Below are 18,081 nucleotides of genomic sequence, written 5' to 3' on the forward strand. Positions count from 1 at the left end.
TTTCTTGCGAGAGTATGAGTAAGTTTAACAATAGATTACGCATAAGGATCCTACCGTACAGAATAAATATTTATGACATGTATGACAATATTCATAACAGTATGTATATTATAATAAAATACAATGTTATGTGTATGTTTGTATGTTTTTTTACTACGGCCTGGCCGTATTAACCCCTTTCGAGGAAGCGTATTTTGAAATGCAATGTTATATGATATTAAAAAATATGATTATGTGAAATATTAAAAAAATATAATTACTCATTAAAAAAAATTTAAAAAAAAAACAGGAAACCCCATATCTAATAGTAAAATAAACTAGCTAATGCATAACGTTGTTAACATCACAAAAGCACACTGTTCTCCAACTCATATTTTTATTTCACTTATTAAACCTTCATACTCTCTTGATCGATGATGTTCATAATTTTTATTTGTTTTCATAATAACTATTCATAATGCCTACATTTACATGGTAGAGCATCTTAAATGACTAAACTACATAAGACCAAATTTTGTGCAATTGCTATTTAGCATTTAGAAATCGCAACAAAAAAGTAGCTAAAACAAATTTTAGTGTGTCTATTCGGAGAAAGTTAAAACGTAAAACTTTCAGACTGCTACTTGCAATTCAAACCATGTTATCTTCAAGGCCGCGGATTACGTATGTGTACCAGAAGCGTTTCTATGCATTTGCCTATTACTTGTGTTTGCATTACTAGTTTACTCACCCTTTGTCGGAGCTCTGTTCCTAGATCAAGGTAGAGAAATCTTCACCGTTGCACAGATACACACTCTGCTATTCTTTATCACGTGAAATTGTACATCGTTTATCCAGTACTAGGCCCGTCTTCTAAGGCATAGCATCGTTGAGTTTGAGTTTATAGGGTGTAAAATAATAAATAAAAGCAGAATAAAGAGTGAATTTGTCAGAACCGTCAGATTTTTTTTCAAAATAAAAGTTAAACAGTTTATTAAAACAAAAGATGTTACGTTGGCGGCTTCATTTTTTATCATATTTTACATTATGTTACTGTGCTGGTTTGGTAATACTCGAAAAGACTAATTTAGTTTTCTTAATAACTAAAATTACTAAAAGACATTAATTATTTTCTAAGGGTTGGTAATGATTAAAACACTAACGAGTCAATTATTTCATTTTTTTATTTCGGTTCAGTTTCAGGATACCAATTGCTCTCCTGTGCTGGTATTGGTTGCCAACGGCAGTGATATCACGATTAATTTTCCCGGAGAAAACAACAACAATCGAGTATTCAGCATTGTCAGTAGCTCTGGTAACAATAATCCATCTATGTTCGATTGGATAGGAGGCAACGGCGCCAACAAAGCACCTACAATATTGCTGGGAAAATCGAATGAGCCTGCAATGCCACCCAGCTTGCCAAAAGATTACAGTGCTGAAGATGATGATACCTTACCTTCAAATCGCAAACCAGTATGGGGAAAACACGGATTAAACGAATTCGAGGTAACTGATGGAATTTTTCCTTTTGTATCGACTGCCTCCCCGACAACATTGCCGAACGTTACAACCATATCCGTGCCATACACGCATAAAGTTATTGCAGCACCTGTTTGATACTATTATACAGACCTGCTTTCAAACATTATTAAGAAACTGAATGCATTCGTAAATAGATGTGCACACGTAATTGTCTCTGCTTTCATGCACTTTTATTCCTTGATTTTATTTTTTCTTACATAGGTTTTGATCATGTTCCTTATCTGGAATTTACTTAGCACATATAATTAGGAAGAAAGAGTTTAATAAATATATTCGATTTTGATTTGACTTTATGTATATAATGTGTATATATGTATAAGAATATTTGTGGTGATAATATATTGTTCATGTCTTCAGATAACTGTTCAGCCCTTGTTAATCATTTGTTAGCCTTCAAAGCGCGTTATGTTCTTCACTTGTTTCTAACACAATCAACACCTTCTTTTGAATATCTTGTTGACAAACCAATGTTAAACATTGCTGGGTTAGCTTAGAGAAAGGTCCGTTGTTTACTTTTATTTGTATCGAATACTTTAAACTCACCGCTTATGCTGATATATGAAATTGTTTACCTTCAACCCATTTGTTTTAATTGAGAGCTTTACGAATAAGCAGCATACAGAGGTTTTTGGGGCTTGAGATACAAGTATAAACAATGTATGAAACACTAACATGTTTGCATGGATTTGTGCATGCTTTCCTTAGTGTTTTTTTTTTAAATATTATTGTCTTGTTTGCACTGCATACAATGTTAATACTAGCTGTTTGGAAATTTTCTTAGTTCACCTTTTTTGTTATTATTTGTCATTAATATATTGTTGTTTATTTATTGTCTTTCATTGGTATAGTACACATCAGTTTACTCATATTACACACCAACCAACATTGATTTACTTTCAGCCTTCAGTATTGTCTTAAATCCTTATTAATGTGTTGGCTTTATGTTTTCCGATCTACAATCGTTGATATTTTTGTTGAAAAGAAGAATCAATTATTATAGAAATAATGATATTGATACAAATTATTTCTTCAATACTTTGGCGACTGCTGCTATCGATTGATAAAGAAAATAAATATAATACAAATATAAAAGTATATGTTTCAGCTAACTTTAAGAGATACATTCGCATGTACGATATTTTCTTCTGCTCTATAAATCCTTATGTTTTCCAGTAGTCTGTAACATCCTTTGATGGTGTGTTAAAACTTATATAGTCAGTAGATTTTCTGGCTAAGCTATCTAAAATTCTTGATTCAGTTATTATTTGCATCAGTTTAAATAAAGCTTTTTAAAGCTTTCGAACACATGCTTACTGTGATTATTGTCGCTTTGATTTCACTTTGGAGCACTTTTCTTAGCTATTTGTTTTCCAAATATTTTAGTTTCACAACATTATATGCAGCACTCGTATTTACTTCCATAATATGTTATAAAGATGTAAATTTTAATAAACGTCAAACTATTAAACAACATTGTATGCAAAGCAATAATGGCAAAACATGTAATTTTCACAAATTATTATTTTAATAATACAACTTTTATACAATTCCAAACATATAGAGAAATTTGTAAAAAAGAATTACCACAAATGAATAATTATCATTTCAATACGAGCAGAACATCCACAAATTGTCTTCTATTTCATCTGTTTAGGCATAAGATTCTTCTAGCTCATAGACCTGAGCGAAATGTTCAGCAGCCACTGTTAGCAGTTGTCAAAACTTCTAAATAACAAAATTACCAAATCCTTTCACTTTGTAAAACACAATTACCGTTTCCCGTTGTGGTATGTTTATAGGATTTTGCTATTTAGTTTTGTTCGACACACGCTACAAACTTACATTCCATTGAGTAGAGGTTCATCAAATACAACATTGAAACCATGTACGGTATTGGTATGTTGTTTGATTCACAAGTAATTGAACTTTTTATACCCTTTCTTTGACCTCCGCTCAAGAGTCTGTCATTTCATTAGAATTGCATTTAACTGCACATGAATCTCACATCGCGAAGAGATAACATTTTCCATATGATAGCTTTTCAGTTCTATTGTTCTCAGTTTGTTTCTCAGATGTTGCTGCAAAAGTTCTTGTAATACGCTATAGGTCTATGCACTATTTCATCTTGTTCAAAGAGCCAGTATGGTTTGTTTGTCTTATCTATTATTCAAGTTCTTATAGTAAACATTTTAAGTACCACAAAATGTAGATTATACAATAAAATGTTCCATTCCAATTTCTTATACAGTTTAATATAGTTTAAAGTCCTTCACTACCATTTGTATTACATTATTAACCATTGTATTGGGTTGATATGAGCAAAGGGATATGAAAGAGTAGGATATTTTGTTGCCTCAGTAAATTTTTATCTAAATTCTTGTTACACCTCATGTGAGACTCAGTTAAAAGCCGTTGAAACAAAAGATGGATTACACTAATCTCTAAATCAACCATTTACATAAAGGCAAGATTTTCCATTACATTGGATAATTTCAAAACTGAAAATTACAGGGAGCTAGACTTTAATGCAAATTGTACATTATTTTAAATTTAATAACAGTTGAATTATGTTGTCTTAAAAAGAAAAGGAAGGCTACCGAAGCTTTCGAATACTTTTGGCAACACGAAATTGTGTGCGTGTTTTTTAGTGTTGAAATTAGTTATAAAACTTTTATTGATAGTAACCTAAATTTCTTCCATACGTTGCTTGAATATACTTATTGTCAAGATAATACTGCTTTTTCAGATAATATAGCAGTTTACGGAGACGATTGGCACAGCGATATTCATCATCCGTGTAGAACGGATTTACGCGTTCACTGAACTCGTCGTGCACGTACGGGTGGCTGGCGAAGGCCTCGCCAGTGTATCGCGGCAACTCTAGGCGGCGCGGCACCCCACGTGGACTGTAGCCCTGGAGCTCCCCAACTAGTGGTACCTCTGAATCCATGTATGCATTGTCTACATACGCCGCTGGTTGGTTGTCGTAGTGGCTCGGGTCGGGAGTAATATTCGCCCTATTTCAGTTTTACAAGATAAAAATAAATAAACACAAACGGAGCACCATATTGGTTTGTCAGTAGAGTTTCCAGTTACTCTGTGTTAAACAAATTTAGGGATACAAATACTTTCAACTGTATAGTGGGAACATTACAACATTTTGAAACTAGTGTCTATTTCATATCACAGGGATGTACACAAAGGTTTAAGTTTTACCCATACTTCTAAAAATAAAATATACCGCATGCAATTGAACATATTCCGCATAATAAAAATAATATCCTGATATAGCAGATACATACTTATTTTAGAAGCTATAGTTTATGCGATGTTTTTTTTTATATTAACATTTTATTATAATTACACTATTACTGGGTTACACAGCACCGTAACTTGAAAATGTATTTGTTTAGAAATATAAACTAATAACTACAAGCGTCATGCATATATCTAAAATTTAAAAGAAATGTTCATGAATTAAATATACACTCATAAACACCGAACGTATTGTTAATCATATACTATTCTCTGACATCCATGTTAAGGAATAACGTAATAAGCTATGAAATCGTAATTTAAGTGAAAACGCTGATCACCTGCTCCGAGGTCGTGCTGAGGTTTATTTTCGTTGATTTTGTGATTTTATGATTCATCAAATCACAAAAAAGAAGAATGAAAAACCATTTAAACATTAATCAATTGTATATCATGATCAAAAATGTTGAAATGTTTTTAGAAAAAGTTATAATTTGTCTTTAAGGTCAAATATTTCTGTGTACATTTGCTTGCAATTGACTGTAAAACCAAACCTATCAAGAAATAATTACTGGGATTAAAGTATTCCTCTTTTGAAAGTTGGAATATTTTCAAAAGTAGTGTTAACACAAACATGTCGTGGCATCATAAACGCACGTGATATTGAAGAATATCATATTGCTATGAATCACTAAAAATAAAAATCCTAAACCAGCTTGATGAAAAATAATGCTGAAATTAACCATCAACAAAAACAAAAACTTTTTTAATTATCACTATCATTTAGCCTTTCCATACCTGGAAAGGCTAGGAGTTAAGATGGATTTAAACTATGTTTCCAAACGTGTCTTCAATAACATAATTTTTAAGTAATGAGGCTAATGTAACGAATGTTTACTTCATTGGTTTTGGTGGCAGTGTGTGTGCATCATTACTAAAACTGGGAAAGGGTAAATTTACACCTTATTAAGACATTGTACGAATGTACATTATTATTCATTTGTAGATCCAAACATAAACATAATCAAAATGTAGTATCCAGCATAGGTTGCATATTGAACAGTTCAGTCTGACAAAGTTATAATCGATGCAGCTGTTTATTAATCAATAGGGTGTTTGAGAGGGCTTCTTTAGAAAGACAAGTAGATTTTCAGTAAAGAACCTTAAACTCGCCATGATTTTTAACCAACAACTGATGGCACTAAAAATTGACCGCAATCTCAGATAATTAAGAGCAACTATACAACCCAAACACATCGTGTTTCATTAAATTTCAGGAGAGTAATAATTAGTAGTGACGGCAGTATTGAGGTATTGAAAAATATAAACATTCAGCAATATACAGGAAATAGCCAAGTATGGTTTGCATTCACGAGGCTTTTGAAAGTTTACTAGCTAATCCAATTTCACATTCAACAATGAAGGAGCGTCTGAAGGACTGACTATACATCAGATAATAGATAGAACTATATGCTTAACTTGCGAAGATGACCAAAAGGTGTCTAAGAAAACACTCATAACAAGGGTTTCAATTTGACTCCTCTAGATATAGGGCACATTGGGAAGCATGAGTAACATTCTTTCCAGCAAGGATTTTCAGGACAAGGAGGGTAATTTTACGCATACAGAATCAAACATCATCATGACCATCATCCAGTTCATTCCTTTGATTAAACATCTACGAACAATGAATCGTTTCAACTTCCTACTATGTGAGACCTCGCCCTGCCGGCCCGACTGAAGCGATTTCCACGCGACGGCCGGAACGATGGAGTCCAGCCCGAGCGCACAATCGAGGCAATGTGACGCTTTACGAACGGCTTGCTTCGCAATGGCAGATCCGTGTCCGTTCTATCATCTTCATAATTGGTGGTGTCTTCGCTTCTTACGAGGCCTGTATTGACCAGAAAATTGATTAAACCACCAGTTTTATTCCGACGCATTATAAACATTTCCCAAACATACATAACAACCTTCACTAACCAATCTTTGTTTTAGTGCACTGTTGGATAGTAACTATTCAATAAAAATGTATATTTGTTTTTATAGATTCTTTCAAATCTATATACTGAGTAGTATAGAATACTAGTATACTAGTATACTCGTTCATATACAGTCCGGAGCTTTTCACTTTATGTGCCATCACTAGCACATTGCCGTTGCTACTTTTCCTACATAATGTCAGACCCTAGCCCATTCTCGAGTTGTTTTTACACTTTTCGGCTAAAAAAATTACAAAATAAAAACAACACTAGGAAACACTTACCAAGGAAACGTTTTTCTTCGAGATGATTGTCGGTATTATGTAAAGGATATGTTTGCACCATTGCGTCCATAAGCTCCTCGTAGTCAAGCGGAGCCGTTTGGAAAACAGGTTCCAAAACTTCAGGACTGCTCTCCTCCATTTCATCGTAGTACAAAGACCTTTTTTTACGTCCCTGCGCATTCTTCAATGATTGAATGTTTCGTTTCTCTGTGAATGAATAAAGAAATTATTTTACATCATGTCCCCGCTACCAATTATGGTCATGATTATTATTATCAAAACTTAGCAAACTCGATTACCATTGCGATTGTGCTATTAATAAAAATGGCCCCATTGCCAAATATTACAGTACCTATTTTACACCAGTACTCACCATTGTCACTTGTTGAGCCACTACTTTCCGATAGTTTATTATGCTGCTTCGGTAAACTCCAATCGCGTACCAAGGTCTGAATATTCCGCTTATAGATACTTCCATAACCGGTGAGCACATTTTCCCTTGCAAGTGACTGTATGTTTCGTTTCGGAGCTATAGAAGGAAGCATTCCTGTGCGTAGTAGTGATTGAATGTTTCGTTTACCAGGCAGTTCATACTTTCTGGCCAGGGAAGCAATGTTGCGTTTGCCATTTAGCATGTAACCTGATTGCAACGCAGAAGCTACATTTCGCTTATCCTCATTCCATTCACCATCAGGTGTAGTATCCTCAGACTCTGTGTCACGTGATGGTAGCTGTCCATTCTTGGCGAGTGTTGCCAAGCTACGTTTGAGGTATTCCGGTTGGTTTCGCAATAATCCCGCACGAGCAAGCGCGCCCACGTTTCGCTTTCCGAATACGGCACCATCACGCAAAAGGGCACGATAAGATCGTTTGTCTTCGTATGGCCCACGGGTGGCTTCGGAACTGTCCTCGAGATTTTGATAATTTTCGCGATCAGAAGGATCATGCTCCAAAATATGTCTCAACTGGTTACGAAGTGCTACAGCGTGCATTTCATACCCTTCTTCGGGATAAGTCAAATCTCTTAGCAGTGATTCAAGCTCACAAGGCTTCAAACGTCTTCCTTCATAATTTTGCGAGGTTACCTATAGTGAAACATGTTTAAATTATGAAAAACATTTAATCTATTTTTATTTCTTTTTATATTATTTTATTTGTTTTGTACTCTCAAGTGTTTACGAAAACAGATCTTTTTTATAGATTTTGATTAGCTTCCTGATTATTTATTTTAATTTCTTTTTTGTCTCACAATTTATTGACCATTTTCAATCCACTTTTCAATCACTTCCTCGATTTATTGAGATCGGAATATTAGCATTTTTGAAACAAAAGATGAAAAAATATCAATATCAATACCAACACTCAATCAATCATCGGACCATTTCCAACAAATTGAAAACCAACAAAAAATCCAAAATTCTATAAGAGTCTAAAAATCCTCGGAATTCAACCAAAAAAACACACATGTAAAATCCTGTATTGATAAAAATTTGATAGACAAATAGTCAATCATTCAGTCATTCGTTTGTTTGTTCAAAGACTGTCTGAGTTTGAATTTAGCAATGCATAAAAACAGGGAATTTATAATGAATTCAGGAACCTCGATAGTGTTGTTGAATATTCGCAATTATTCGAACCAAAAAACATTAATATTATAAATAATCTTTTTTATCGAAAACATCAAAAACCCAATCTCAATAGTTCTTCTTCTTCTTCTATGACACTGATTATCTCAACAGTACTTTTTTATAATTGTCATAAATGTGGCGTTAATTAGAACATGTGGTAAACTCCCTGTCATGATTATGATAATTTAGTTCAGTCAAGTAGATCTCATGATCCAAATACTACTCTATAATTGATTCAAGTCCTCAAACAAAATACAGTGTATTTTTATATAGGACTATTTTCTACCTCGATAAAACATAGACTGGTGAAGCGACTTATCTCGCTTTCATTGCATGTATAGTGATTTTCACAGTGTATGCACTTACATTATGAAGAACTAAGAAAAGCAGCAGCGACGCTCGAACAAAAAACAGCTTTGGCGGCAAAATCATTTCGCACCGCACCATTATATTTCTTGATTGTTTTCCGCAGTAGATATGCACCAAACTTTTTTCTACACTTCAAATAATACAACTATATCACAACCGACTGAAGCACTAAACTGTAAGGTAAAAATGAAAAAAAAAATCACATCTATTTCACTGGATCTGGTTTGTATTACATTTTTTGTTACACATTTGCAGAATCGATTTGGTTTGTTCATAGAAAATTGTTTAGATAGCACCGCACGTCGTATTTGTTTTATATATACACGATTCACGAGTTAAAATCGCTTTTAAAGAAATGCAAATTCATTCACTTGCATGTGTCACACCAACGAGCGAATCCGCGTAAAGGTCATCTAAACTTACCACAGAAACCGTAGCCCAACATTTTATCGCTAATACAAGCACATCATTGATTTACCACTTCGAGCACGGAAATACAATCGGGATGATAAAAATCTGCTGGTATATGTGCCTGACGTAGACTACGTATCTAGTAGCAACATGACACCTCCCGACGATAAGCTTTTGTAGATAATTGATACGAGTGCATCATACACATACATATTCTTCAATCGAAATACTTTGAACGCCTGGATAATGACCATCTCCGAGCACTGTTGCTACTTGATAAAAAAACATTTTCCTTCTTTTCCTTTATATTTCACCGGCATGACAATTACAATAGTGCGTTCACAAAAGCTTATCCATGAGCCCCTGTACCTTTCGTATTTTCACAAAATCTCTGCGCACTTTTTCATATTCCCGTATTCTCACTTTTTCCTCGTAAATAATATATCATTGTTATTTTATAGAATAGATACAGAGCATTTCAAATATAATAAAAGGACATGCACTTGCACGTTAAACGAAACACTACCGCTAAGCAGCTAGAATCCACTGTGCAAACCACTCAGCGTCGTGACTGGAATAACCTGACCAGCAGCACAAACCTCCTTATATCCTGATGTCCTTTACAGCCAGATTCAGCAATCCTTTTATATGAATGAACGGAAACCCGAGCGTAAGCGCATGCGCATTTGTATATCTGGAGCAAATTTGCTGAGAGCGACCTTTCTTGACAGCATGACAATCTCTATACCCAACATTATCGCTTGCCTTCTCATTTGCTAACATACGTCAAACTCAAGGATGCTCCAGCTCCGATTCACGAACATTGAGCAACACATCGATACCGACGCTTTCGTAAACTGAATGATTCAGAAGAAGCAACAGCATTTTTCGCATTGACTTTTTTCTCTTTTTTTTAGAACTCTGTAGACCACCCACACCATTAACGCATTGCAAAAGAGACTTACCCGGACACTTGTAGAGAGTATCCAGATTCTTATTACTTTTTGCCTGTTTAGTACTTAGTACTGTTTAGTACTGTTTAGTATCAAACTCATACAATTTCATAATAATACACCAAAAGATAATACATAATTATTAATTTGTATTATGAGTGCAATATCATTTCAATCGCAATTATTACAAAAAAAAAACCTATAGCAAACATATGCTGTAGAGCATTTTCCACTTGTTAAGCCATATAATTAAATGTGTCCAATACGAATTTTATTCCTAATGAAAGGAAACAATTTACTTTTATCCATCTGTGATAATTGTATTCCCATGCCGACGACAGAAACAATAAATAAATGAATGCGCAACTGTTCATTTGCATCATTCGTGAACTACGTTCATCCTAAGGCTGGCTATACACAACGGAATACAGGTGCATTTATATTTACATTAGTTGAAATATGATTTATGTATTTTATGTTAAGTCGTACGAATTGACGATTGTACCACGAGATACCAACATTCCACTGACAGAAATTCCTTAAGCTTTGGCTAGGTACTAGGTACCGAAGCGTAACTTTTAGCGGAACTTATAGAAAATCATTATCCCCAAGATCACCACATTGACAGTGCAATATTAGATTTATCAAAAGCCTTTGATAGAACCTGGCGACATTCAATTCTTAAATAAATAATTATGTGGGATTTTGGAGGACACATTACAGAATATCTTCAAAGCTTGCTTCAGATGGCACATTTAAAGTTCTAATTGGAAGTCTATCTTCTTGCCTGCATGTCCAAGTGAATGGTGTTCTCCATTCTGTCTGTTCCAGGGAGCCATTTTCACCCCACTCTTTTTCTGATTAGTGTAGATTCTCTCTTTCACCCCTTACCTAGTGACATTAAATGTTTTATGATGGCTGATGATATTGTTCTTGTCTCTACATCTAACATTACTACTAATTCTATGAGAGAGATTTAATATAGTGCAAAAATGGTCACAGGTTGGGCAGGTTACTCAATTTTACACTCCAAATACAAAATTCTTCGCATCTGCAATATCAAAATTCATATTCAAACATACTTTAACTCAGTAATAACACATGTACCACCGAACAGTGAAAACAGCCCATACAAACACCTGGATTTAATTATGTTGTTAGTAAATTTGAATATTTTCTATTGAACAAGGCATATTCTATTTGGCCGTAAACATTTTTAAAATTTCACATGATTAGCTATATTTTAAAAGATCAACGCGTTTCTAACATTTTCCTTGTGCTTGATACAGTAAATTAGCTGTACTATATGTACATTACAATGTAAATTATATAGTACATTACAACATCAATTTAACAAAAAATCATAATAGAGTGAATTTATATTGTTATTTACATGTTGTAAGACCATGTAAAGACTAATATTTCTTTAAAATTAGTTGCAAAAAATTCATAAGCCAAATCAAACAACAAAAAAAAACAAAGTCATATTACTGTAAAAACGAACGAAGTTACTAAAATCAAAGTGGTAGCACTAGTATTGTGACTAGGTTGTGATAGGTCGTGCTTTACTTACGTTTAATCGTAGTCTTAAGTATTATCTACGAATATATTAATGTATAAATATTTACATCTATGAAAAAGCTTCAAAATAATGTTAACATTCCAGCTGTGATTTATACTTAATACTTATAAACCTATTCTTGAAAATTTGCTCAAGTTAATTGTTTACCGTCTTATAAATATGATTACAATTCTTATAACTCTTATAATTCAAAAGCCTACTATTTTAACTAACTTTGTTCTTTATTATGCCTTTCAACATAATAATATTAGAAGAAGTAATATGGTCAAATTAATTACAAAACATGATACTGTTAATTACAAAATATGATGTAACTTCTAAAGTTGCGAAAAAAGCATCTTGATTTTTGGACACAAGCTTTATAATAAGACATTCTTTAATGTATAATACTAGGGAACACATGAATATAATAAACTCTTTTATTTTTGCCACGTTGAAGACAATTTTTTTATATTTTAAGCTTTTTGTTGTAGTTATCCCCACTACTTCCATGAAATTAATTAATAATTAATAATTTAAGTAAATAAGGCATTTAATCATCAGTAAGGTTATTAATCTTCCTAAACTCTATCAACTTTCAAAATCAAAGCAGTATTTTTTGAAATATTGCAGTTGAAAGATGCTCCTTTCATTTGCCAAAATATATAGTTTTTTTTTTTCGTACAATCGACGGGGTTTAGAAGTCTAATTTTTTACCTTTCTTAGTGTGGTAGTAACTACTTTCAAGCAAAAATGCTCCCGGCATTGAAATCTAAAAATTAAAAAAAATATTTTCACCAAATAGCTCTTCTGCATCTTCCACTTCTACCAAAAGTACTCTTCTGCATCAAAATAGTTTCCCGGCAACGGGAAAACTTTCGATAAACAAACAGCACCACTCTACCGTACCGACTTCCGTTGTACTACTGGTGCTTTCTTTACAAGCCCTATAGCATCACATCTGTGTGATCCGACAATATAGTAGCAGTTGCAGGACGAATGATGGAGTAAAACATCAAGACCAATGCCCTTATTCATAAGACAACCGCCGATTTTACCACGCTGACACAACAAACTATCCCTTCAGCCTCCAAAATCATCTAAATTGGTAGTCCCGTCTGGTACAAATCAATTGAAACATCAAAAATCAGCTTCGGCTTGCAATAGTATCATCCTCAACACCATTTTATTGAAGGAAAAATACAACAATCACCAGCTGATCTACACCGACGGATCAGTACAAAACTGTTCCACTGGCTGTGGAATTTTCTTCACCATCGACAATAGTACCATCCAGCTACCACACCATATCTCAATCTTCACAGCAGAAGCAATAACTTTGATTTTTGGAGCTGATGATGGTCTACGCAGAGATAAATCAAACGTGATCTTCACTGACAGTGCATGTATTCGTCAGGCACTTGAATTTCGAACCACCTCAACATCCTCACACGAACATCCAACAGCTCAGCCATATGCCGAATTGACCCCATGTCATTTTGACTGGATTCCTGGCCAACGCAGGAAGTAATAATCTGGCTTGCTACTACAATACCCTTCCGCGCCATGACTTCAGTCAAAAACCATTATCGCCAATAGTTGGAACGGTTATTGGCTCTATCCTGAGCACCATTAAGACCACAACATCACCATAGAGAGATCATCGATCAAACCAAGACGCAGAGAGTGCTATCACGATTTCGGATCGGATACACCCGGCTCACTCATACCTTTTTATTGCAAAAGTCCAACCCACTACTATGTACTTTCTGTGGCGTTGATATCACCGTCAGTCACAGCTTAACCGAATGCCATGGACATACTGCACCACGCAACACCTGCAAACTGGATTCCAGCATCAACACTATGATTTCATCAGACAGCGATTACCAGCGATAACTTTTAAAATCTCATCCATATGACTAACCTTTATAAAGAACTAAAACCAAAACCAAATGTATACATAATAAAATCAACTGCATTAAGTTTACCGATATTAGCCGGTATATAGTAATTGAAAGCCACAAATGACATGCAAAGAAAAATGGTAAATTTTAAGATTTTTAGAATTAATATAATAATTTAAATAAGCGAATGAGGCCAATCGGCGCACAGTTTCAGTAAAAATAAATATATTTAAACCAAAACGTAGCGAAAAGTGATCGTAACTTGAGTGGATCCTCTGTATTGGAAAAAAAAATCAGCTAAAATATCAATGAAGCAGGAAGTTTGTAGAAGGGAGATTTTTGCACAATTGACAAAATTTAATTAACTAATATATACAGTCACTTTCCCAAACTCGACGAAGCGGGAACGATCGTAGTGATTGTTAATAATATTACTAAACAGAAACAACGTGTCCGGAAATTAATGCTCCTTTTCAACAAAATACACATTTTAGGATTATTGTTATTTTTTGTTGTATGATTGAAACAATTTCTATTCTATGTATTTTTATCATTTTATGCTTATGCTTGTCGGTCTCGTTGTACAGTTGTCAACTCGTACGAGAAAGGTAAGGTAATCTATGTACACCAGTATTTAACTCACGAATGAGAAACTTTTGGGTATCAGGTTGATTACTATATTCATCAAAATATATCAATTTAACGTTAACTTAGCGATGATTTTACATTAACTTCAATTGTCTCATATTATCGGTTATAACATTCCAAACATTTACGCTGTGCAGCTCAGTTACTTAAAATCCAAATTAGGCCTCGTGATAATTAAATCGATGCAATCACATACATGTCGACTTAACTGCTTACTCAAGAGTCTAGACAAAGAGTTTGTTCAACTTTTGAGCTTATATGAAAAACAGTGCCAGTTGCCGGTCATTTTAGTGCATTGTCCTTAAAAGGGGCTCATTTTTCAGGCACGGTCATAAAACATTGCTTAAAAATGCTATCAAATAGAAAAGAGCGCACATAGTGGACACATGTACGAACACAGCAGGCTCCTGTACAGTGGTCATGCCATGAACTGGTTTTATCCAACAAAAAATACTTTTTCGGACATTTTGGTCTCAAGAATGGGAGACGTTTTGACGCCGAATATTTTTAAAGTTGTGCCTGTCCGCAAATATGAGCACGCCGAATGGTTTAAAGTTGCTTGGTTCAGCATTTCACTGATAGCAACAAAGTTAAACAACGTTAATTCATTATTGGTGAAGTATATTATTAAATTATATTATAATACTAGCTATCCTTTGTTTTGGTGTTTTTGAAACTCGGAAAATAATGTTTAAATCATAAGATTTAAATCAGCTTTTAATTACTTCAAATATATAATTCAATTTTTCTGTCAACTTTATAGGTGTACTGGACTGATTTATAAATTACTGTTTGGCTCATATTATTGCCATGAACTGTTTTATTTGTACTGTTTTATATATTTAAAACTACATTTTTGTAGGTTTAGAAACTACCATCTAACCTACATTGTGATGTCAGGCGAATAAAACAACAGGCTAGTAGTTTTCGCATACATAAGATTACATCTCTTTCCAGGTTTACGTAAAACATGTGAGTTTTATTTAATTGCTGGCTTCATGCTTCGATCATTTTAAGTAGAAACCGTATCGAACGGAATAATTCAATTACTCGCGGTGTCAATATCACGATGGTACCTCATGACTCTTTGATTATTCTCTCTATATAAAGTGAGACAACACCTTCCAAACAGTTACACCAAACATTCCGAAAGAGTTTTTGCCACTATGAAGGCAACGATTGCACTATTAATCCTTGGAGCGTTGGTCCTGCTGGTAAGTTGGACTTTCCAATCTAGTTACATGTTAGTTTGATTAATGGTTGATCCTGAAAATCTTACTGGCCGGACTGCCTTTCATTGATGTTTTTTTGTATTTATTTTATTGTTCCTTGCCACACATCCATCCACAACAGGCGGCAGCGGAGAATAATGTCCAGCACAAGGAAAAGCGAGCAGCCAATAACCAGGCAAGTGCAATCGTGGAGAAAATTGCGGAAAAGGGCATGGTTTTTGCTGGTTCTGTCGTTGAAAAACTGAAAAATAGTGAAGGTCAGTTAATCACTTTTTTATTGATATTTCACTTACATTTTTATGCTACCGAATGTAAAACTGGCACCTCGTAAACAATTGATCAGTACATTGTATCATTTATTGTATTTCCATTTAACAAAATATTTTGCTAACTATCTATCGTGTTGCAGTGGCTCGAAAATTGCTAGGAAAAGTTCTAGGCGCAATGGGAACCCAAAGGGGAAAGCGCTCAATTCAAACCAATGCCACGGTCACAAACTACAATTCGGCCCATTACCAAAAGCTGGTACTACATCAAACTCTTGCTACCGACCCCAGCCCAAATAGAGTTTCATCCTGCCCAATCGCACAAAATGAGCTGAACTGGATTGAAACCATATTTATTGCTGTACAACTTGCACTGGGAGAGGTTAACAAAGTTATAAACGGCCAAAAAGTAGGGTTTACAGTACCCAAACCAACGCCATACAAGGTTCACAACTAAATAAAAATGAGTGGTTAAAAATTACTTGAAATTTTGCGAACAAATAAAACTTTATGCTATAAAACAACTCATGAGCAATATCTTTGAATTTATTTAGGAATGTCACAAGGAAGTTAAGCAATCCTTGAATTTTACATGACCGCTGCAGAAAAAGTGTGAGTCGATTGACAACATTTAAATCAATTTTGATAGAATGTCTCTGGTTGCACGATATATTTAAAAGAAATTGGTGACATTAGAGATAAAAAGATATGAAAATGTTGACAGCCTAAGAAGAGCCTGCCTTCTTCTATTTGGCGTAACGTTCTACAGCGGGCATGCTGGCCTGTACAGGATTTCGAGATTTATTCAGTACCTGTACGCTGATGCATAGTCAGTCCTTGCTACGGAGGAACGGTCCTTTCTAGACTTGAGCCCTCAACGGGCATTTTGTTGAGTTGTTCTTTTCAATTGGACTTTACCAGAACGATGGTACATAATTGTAAGACATGAAGAACAAAAGTTAGACTGTGTAAAGGGTGTCCTGGTGCTATCGGTGTTCCAAAATTAGACAACGTGGTTTAATAGAAGATTTTGCAATTGAGCTGTCCGATTTTGCAATATTGGTTTCCTTCTTTTATGCGTGGATTCTAAAAGCATTATCGTAACAATTAAAGATATACAAATCTTCTAATAATTTATATTTTCTACATGATTCTATATGTCTTTTTTAAGCGATACGGCAAAGCCGTTCCTTTCTGAATAAAAAAAAAATATGTTTAATTTTTATTAATATCTAATAGTTTTTGTTTTTGGAAGTTGAATTTTTAGAAGTTGTTTTTTTTATTTAGAGAGAACGATCTGGCAATAAATATTTCCTTTTCAAAAATACTCAAACGTTGTCGGTCTAGGCCTGCCTGTGCCACTAATGGACTTGGCTCGCAATTACTTTATTTATGTTATTATTATTATTATTATTAATATTATTATTATTATTCTATTATTTATATTATTATACTGTGTTCTACAGAACTCATTATACTATGTTTCAGATGCACTGGTCGTTTGATGACTTTCATAAAGAGAAAATATTAATACACAACAAATACATGAGTGTGGATTTTTTAAAGATCATATATGTCGTAAGAATCTAAAATAGCTCTTGCGATTATTATAGAGTTTCAATGATTTGATTCGATACGTTGGTCTTTCGTACACTGTAGGAATAATAACAAGCTTTAAATGAACCGTAATCGAAACCATTTTTATATTGTTAGATCAGACACGATACATTCATGCATCTCTAGGGATTCAAAAACAACAATCAGGCAAAACATAATTATGCACATTGGGAATTACATGATACGAGATTCAATATATCCATACCACGTTTCTTACGAAAACTGTAATGATGAAATGCACCTAACTAGCGTCTACCCATGCGACAGTCGCTACTAATGACGCAAGCATTTTACAGTGATACTTATTTATTAACAATATACTTGTTCTTCTTCTTTTTCTTCTTCTTCTTCTTCTTCTTCTTCTTTTTAGCCCCACATGAAAAATTGTATATTGCGAATTTGTTCCTATCCAGTTATATTTCAAACAGATTATAAGCCGTTGAT

At 34.1% G+C, this 18,081-nt stretch overlaps 3 protein-coding genes across 9 annotated transcripts; 2 read left to right on the forward strand and 1 right to left on the reverse strand.

Annotated features, from left to right (window-relative positions):
* Positions 1–778: 778 nt before the first annotated feature.
* On the forward strand, positions 779–4,355 carry LOC120956900 (uncharacterized). 2 transcript variants are annotated; one of them, XM_040378709.2, is made up of 3 exons: positions 779–1,045; positions 1,177–1,488; positions 4,271–4,355. In XM_040378709.2, the coding sequence occupies exons 1-3, from the start codon at positions 986–988 to the stop codon at positions 4,277–4,279; spliced, it is 381 nt and encodes a 126-aa protein (XP_040234643.2). In that variant the 5' UTR covers positions 779–985; the 3' UTR covers positions 4,280–4,355. The 2 variants fall into 2 exon arrangements, 1 of the variants encoding a protein (XP_040234643.2); XR_005751881.2 differs by lacking the exon at positions 4,271–4,355 and having other exon boundaries at positions 1,035–1,118; positions 1,177–1,885.
* On the reverse strand, positions 2,080–10,104 carry LOC120956898 (neuropeptide-like 1). Of its 6 annotated transcripts, none has more exons than XM_040378707.2 (6): positions 9,980–10,104; positions 9,040–9,215; positions 7,419–8,130; positions 7,046–7,252; positions 5,121–5,136; positions 2,080–4,541 (listed from the first exon to the last, which is right to left on the reverse strand). In XM_040378707.2, exons 2-6 carry the CDS (start codon positions 9,118–9,120, stop codon positions 4,196–4,198), a joined length of 1,362 nt encoding a protein of 453 aa, XP_040234641.1. In that variant the 5' UTR covers positions 9,121–9,215; positions 9,980–10,104; the 3' UTR covers positions 2,080–4,195. The 6 variants fall into 6 exon arrangements, with proteins under 6 accessions (XP_040234641.1, XP_040234640.1, XP_049464448.1 ...); XM_040378706.2 differs by lacking the exon at positions 5,121–5,136 and adding an exon at positions 6,499–6,673; XM_049608491.1 differs by lacking the exon at positions 5,121–5,136 and adding an exon at positions 6,499–6,673 and having other exon boundaries at positions 9,853–10,067.
* A 5,189-nt stretch (positions 10,105–15,293) lies between these two features.
* On the forward strand, positions 15,294–17,317 carry LOC120956446 (uncharacterized). The gene is made up of 3 exons (XM_040377918.2): positions 15,294–15,736; positions 15,876–16,011; positions 16,164–17,317. The coding sequence occupies exons 1-3, from the start codon at positions 15,689–15,691 to the stop codon at positions 16,475–16,477; spliced, it is 498 nt and encodes a 165-aa protein (XP_040233852.2). The 5' UTR covers positions 15,294–15,688; the 3' UTR covers positions 16,478–17,317.
* The last annotated feature ends 764 nt before the right edge of the window (positions 17,318–18,081 follow it).

The sequence above is a fragment of the Anopheles coluzzii genome, chromosome 3, assembly GCF_943734685.1.
Source record: "Anopheles coluzzii chromosome 3, AcolN3, whole genome shotgun sequence".
NCBI classification, from domain to species: Eukaryota; Metazoa; Arthropoda; class Insecta; order Diptera; family Culicidae; genus Anopheles; species Anopheles coluzzii.